Source organism: Sciurus carolinensis, chromosome 2 (assembly GCF_902686445.1).
Source record: "Sciurus carolinensis chromosome 2, mSciCar1.2, whole genome shotgun sequence".
Classification (NCBI taxonomy): Eukaryota; Metazoa; Chordata; class Mammalia; order Rodentia; family Sciuridae; genus Sciurus; species Sciurus carolinensis.
In genome coordinates this window covers 109,062,367-109,068,319 of record NC_062214.1, presented here as the reverse complement: position 1 = coordinate 109,068,319, position 5,953 = coordinate 109,062,367, and the positions used below count along the sequence as shown (strand labels likewise).

General features: G+C 37.2%; 1 protein-coding gene across 1 annotated transcript in view; it reads right to left on the bottom strand.

Annotated features, from left to right (window-relative positions):
• The window catches only part of Ppip5k1 (diphosphoinositol pentakisphosphate kinase 1), a 42,235-nt gene that overhangs the window by 1,373 nt on the left and 34,909 nt on the right, over window positions 1-5,953 (bottom strand). The window contains 2 exon segments of the mRNA XM_047539473.1: window positions 3-548; window positions 2,869-2,982. Of these exon segments, the coding sequence (XP_047395429.1) occupies window positions 3-548; window positions 2,869-2,982 (660 nt within the window).

Genomic DNA, 5,953 nt, shown 5'->3' with positions numbered 1-5,953 from the left:
CTCTTGGGTTGGACTGCCAACTTCCACAAGGGTTTCCTGGACCAGGCCCCCAACCCCTATAGGGACCCTATGCAGCGGGCTGCCAACCTCCACAGAGACCCTCCGACATGACTGGCTGACATCCTCATGGTTTTTCTGGTAAAGCTGGCAAACTTCCTTAGAGTCTTCCTGGCATAGTTCACTGGCCTTCGGGCATGTGTGGTTAATAGTATCATGGTTTTCCTGGCATGGCTGGCTGATATCAGGGATCACCTGGCATGGTTGGTTGACCTCCTCAGCAACCTCCTGGCCTCTTGGTTGGCTGGTTTCCACAGGTGGCTCCTGTGGGGACTGGTGTGGTTCAGAAAACTCTTGCTGCCCTTCAGTGGGGAGCTCTTGTAGTATTTCATTGCCATGCATCTCCTGGAATAGCCCAAGGCCTTGACTTTCTTCAGTCACATGTGCATTTAGTGAGGTTTGATCACTGAAGCCAAAATGGGAGTTGCCATCCACTGCAGTAGGGGAGGAGGGACCAGCACTGGACACAGTGCTGGAAGGGCCACTGCTGTCTAGAAAACAAAGTCAGGAGACCAAGTGAGAAAATCTAAGAGTAGGTTCTACCCTATGCATATAGTTCAAATGCTAGAATGGATGGCCTGTACTACTTTTGATTTGAGGAAAAAGGATCTGAATTCCAAATTCAGCAGATAACTTAGTTTTCCCAGTTCAGGAATTGTCACCCTAGCCTACTGTTTACTATATGAATAGAACTAGGGTACATCAAAACTTCAGGAGAAAATAATGAGGCCTATTTCATCTGGTTCTTTCACAAATACACACTCATTGCAACTCCAAATTCCCATGGCTCCTCATTCCTACTTAAACGCATATGTACATTTTAGCCTAATGTTTCACAATTAGTTTTACATATCAATATTGTGAAAAAAATTAAAAACAAATTTCAAGTTTCCATCTCCAGAGATTCTAATTTAATTTTCTGTAAAGGCATGGGTGAGAGAAACAGGGAAGATGAGGATAAGATCATTTTGTTGCAACACTCCCAGTTGAATCTGATGTACACCTTTTGTTAAGAATCGTTCTTTAATCAATGTATTTCTCAAGCAGAGCACATCATTGTTTTTATTCCAAGAGATATGTAAGCAAAAAAATGTAGAAAAAAATTGTAAATCAGAACAGTAGGAAAGAAATGGTTTCCCCAAAGATGAAAGACTGCCATGGAATCTCCAAATGAAAAAAGTTTTTAATTAGCCTTTCTGAGGGTCACTGGCACCCTTGAGGCTCAAATTATCTTCCAGGAAAATGCACATATGCAAATGTTCATATTCATCTTTACATATGATTCCTGGAGTTCATAGACTCTACTCTGAAACACATCCATGGAACCAAGTTTAAGATGTTCTAAGCCTTGGGACATGCAATTTTATAGGATTGCACATATTATATACGCAGAAAACATAAGAACTAATTTTCCAGATCCTGACAGTAGTATAATAAAGATCCTAAAGTCTTCAATGACACTATGGGATGATTCCTGCCTGAATCTCTACTTCTTATTTTACCTCTAATTGGAGACTAACCTATTTTCTTTTAATAAATACTGTGCTTATTGAGGGTATTTTATATATTAAAATGCCATGTTATTAATAATGATAGATTCTGGAAAAAGGAGACACCCAGATATATTGCAATCAAAGAGAAGCTGGGAAAGTTGGCAAGTCTGAGTCAGCCAAGGCTCGATCAGCCATTGAATTTAAAATATGCTAGCTATCCCTCTTCTGTAAAGGAACAGAGGAGGAATGCGTTAAGCAGATAAAAAGAGGAACAATATTTTTGGGCCAGCAAGATATGGAGCCTATTTATGATATAAGATCACAAAAGAGATGTTCAGCAATGAAGGTCTGACAGCCAAAGGAAAAAAGGAAGGGAAAAGAAAAGATGTAAGATGAGTTTTCCCTAAGTATAGAAGTAGTCTTTATACCCAACTAATAGTCCGATTTATTTTAGGCAAATCAAAGAGAGAGAAGGATAAGGTTTCCCATACACATGCCAGGAGAGAGGTTTAAAGGGGCAACGGCAAGGTGCATGTAAGACAAACAGGAGATCATGAAGAATTATTGCAGTCAGGAAAGTTTCTTCCTCATACAGAGTGCCAGAAGGACAAAATTTTACATCTATTAATCCCATTGCAAAATGTAAGTCTGCTTCAGGCCTATCCAAGTAAAATAATTGAAGGCATGTATGGTTTCAGTTATTCCCCAGAGGCAGGATGATAAGGAAAGGATTTTTCTTCTCTAGTGCCTCTGATGACCACTGATATCTCCCTCCCCATTCCTCCTATCACCCTAGTAACTCCCTGTGGCTCTAGTGTTCATGCTGTTACCCAAGAGTAATTAGTGGTAGGCTAGACATCATAAAGACAAGCAAGGGAAAAGCAGCACTTCAACCTGAACTGAGAACAACTTGAGAGAAAGGACATGTAGAAATTAGTAACAGATTTCAGTATCCTGCTCCCAAATTTTCTATGTATCTAGGTTGCCTCCTAGTTATCTTTATTGGAGAAAGCTGTAGAGACACCAAAACACTATTTGAGGAGAACAGAGTCTCTATCCTTTTTTCCTCAAAGGGCCCTCTGGGTCACTCTCTTTGTGGAGCCTATCCATTGAGATGGAGGGATCCTGGAGGACAGGCGTGAAGAAAGAGCACAAATAGATCCTCCCCGCATCTTGGAAAGAGCAGATGCAACTGCATCATGAATGGTCATTCCCCGTCTTTCAACCTTCATTATTTCTCTCATATAACAGGTCCCTTATTCACCAATCCCTCCATCCCTCATAGTTTTTGTCTAGGCAGTTATTAAAGATTACTTACACCAAGGGGGCTTCTCAGAGCGCTGCCGGAGTTGCAGGGGAGGTGAATGAAGAGTACGGGGTGGGGAAAATGGGCTATCTGAGGCCTGGTTGCTGTGCATAGAGTCAAAGAGGGCTGCACAGGTGGAGGAGAGAGAGGGAAGAACAAAAGGCACATGAACAATCCAAGAGCCACAGGTTCTCAAAATATGTCAAAGCTAACTTACGTGGATTGAGAATTAAAATATTCTAGGAACTCTTCACTTAAACCATAATCAATTTTTTTTAAACTTTATATCATAAACTTTTCCAAATATATTTCTAAGGTAGTCGAGAGGCTAGTTCAATTAATACCTATATACTCATCTCCTAGATTTAACATATTAACACTTAAGTCTTTTTTGTTTATTCTATTTCTTCATGCTAATGTTCTTTAAAATACATGATAGATATTATGAAACATTTAATCTCTGAATACTTCAATATGAATCTTTAAAACATAAGGAATTATTCACAGATAACCCCACCCTATTAATAAGCTGAAGAAAATTAAAAATAATTCCCCTAATGCCATCCAATGTCCAGGCCCTGTTCAAATTTCCCCACTTATTTCCAAAATGTCTTTTATAGCAAGATCAAAACATGAATCATGCTTTGATTATTTTGGTCTTTAAAATCTCTTTATATATTTTTTTAAATTTATTTTTTGTTTCTATATTTTGGTACTGAGCTACAACCCCAGTCCTTTATATTTATTTATTTTTTTTGAGACAGGGTCTCACTTAAGTTGCAAAGAGTCTCGTTAAATTGCTGAAGCTGGCCTTTATCTCAGCCTCATGAGCCACTGGATAACAGGCGTGCATCATCATGCCCAGCTAAAATCTCTTTTAACCTAAAATAGTCCAACCTCCCTCTTTATCATAACTTTGTGTAAAGAACAGGGAAGTTATACTGCAGAGTGTCACATTCCATGTCCTGGACTTAATTTAACTTATTTCATTATCCCTTGTATTTCCTATGAACTGGAAGGTAAACATAAAAGACCTACTTAGATGACTGTTAAGAATACATTAAGAGGTAATTGTGTATAGTTATAGTGCATTACACTGGAGACACATAATGTCTCATTGCCAAGGCTGACTTTACTAACTGGGTTAGGGTAATGCTCACAAGATCTAACCATTGATTATGGGTGACCCTTTTGGGAATGTCTAATTTCCTATCAACATTTCACCTAATGGTGTTATTATCCCTTGACAATCCTAAATTATTGTATTAGATGTTTCAAAAGGTGGTTTTCTACTCCTATCAATATTTTCTGTAAAAAAGTGCTTTCCCTCTTCAGCTGGAGCTATTTGATCATACTGAACTACAACTCTCACTGAAAAGGTAATATAGTGTTTATTTGCCTTTAGTTTTCAGAGAAAGAATTGATGAAGTGTATTCACCAATGTTGGCAGAGGAGTATTATTTTATTTTATTTTTGCTCTTTGTTTTTGTACAATTAAATATGGGCTTGTTAATTTTTATATTTTCAGTATACTTTAATAATGAAGAGTAATTACTCTTCATAATGCTCAAATTATTTCAATTCCAGTCAGTGGGAGCCTCCAGGCTTGATTGCTTCTTTGCTTTCTCTTACAACATGTCCCAGGATCACCTTGTGTTTTTTTTGCTCTATTCCATACCTTCTCAAAAACATGGTTCTTGGTGAGGGTGAAAAGTCTTAGATATTCCAAAGGTTTGTGGTTCATCAAATAACACAATACATAAGCAGATAGATGATAAATTTGTGGTGTCAACTTTTCATGTAGTATAGGGTAATGCGGTAGTATAGGGTAATGTGGTGGGGAGGTGTCTAAAACGGCTCCTGGGATAGAGAATATATTTTTTAAAATCTTTTTTTGGATTGAACCCACGGGCACTTAACCACTGAGTTACATCCCCACCCCTTTTTTATATTTTATTTAGGGACAGGGTCTCACTGAGTTGCTTAGGACCTTGCTAAGTTGCTGAGGCTGATTTTGAACTCAAGATCCTGCCTCAGCCTCCCATGCCGCTGGGATTACAGGCACGCACCACTGTGCCTGGCATAGGGAGTAATTTTTAAAAGATTAAAAGCACTACTCTAGACTAAAAAATTAGCCCTTTTCTAAAGGAATCCTGGTTGTTCTTAGTAGAGAATGGTTGTAGAGACTAAAATATAGGTGCTCATTGCTACCACTTCTAATGTATAGAAAAAGCACTGAAGAAAACTGAATTTGTATTGCTATTTCCAAATCAAGTAACATTACAGAATTTTTAAAATGCTTTTTGAATTTAGACTTGTATTTAACTTCTCTTACTTAAAAATCCTGGCTCTTAATAATAGGAATATAATTCCTTATTTATATAATTCTAACTAAATATGTATATGTATAAACATATAAATATATCACTGTAGTATTAATATCACAACTAGAAGGAAATTAATAAGGATACTACCTATTGAATGAGGATTAAAATTATTTTATAGTTTTTTTTCCATCAAAAAATTTATAAAGTATTCTAAAGTTATTTGAAAAACTGTTTTACCTATGTGGCTATCTTACTATTTTGATGTGTAGTTTAGATAATGCCCTTCTTTTTTTTCAATTTAGAATTTGCTTCTATTCCTTCTAGACTGTTTCCTTAAAATATTTTTTTTAGTTGTAGATGGACACAATACCTTTATTTGTTTATTTATATTTATGTGGTGCTGAGGATCGAACCCAGTGCCTCACATGTGCTAGGCAAGCGCTCTACCACTGAGCAACAATTCTAGCCCCACTGACTTAGTTTTACATATTGTGAAAAACATTTATAGGTTCATAAGTCGAAGCTATATAAAAAGGCACATGCGGAATAGTTGTAATTCTTTCATGCCTTTCAGCCTCATTCCCTGTTGTCACATCTAGAGGTAACCACTTTTATTAGTTTTTGGTTTATACTTCCGGCATTTTTTATAAATACATTTTTTCTTTATTCCTCTTCTTCCTTACAAAATCAGTATCATACTATTTTTTTTTTTTTTTTTTTGTGGTGCTGGGGATCAAACCCAGGGCCTGTGCTTGCAAGGCAAGCACTCT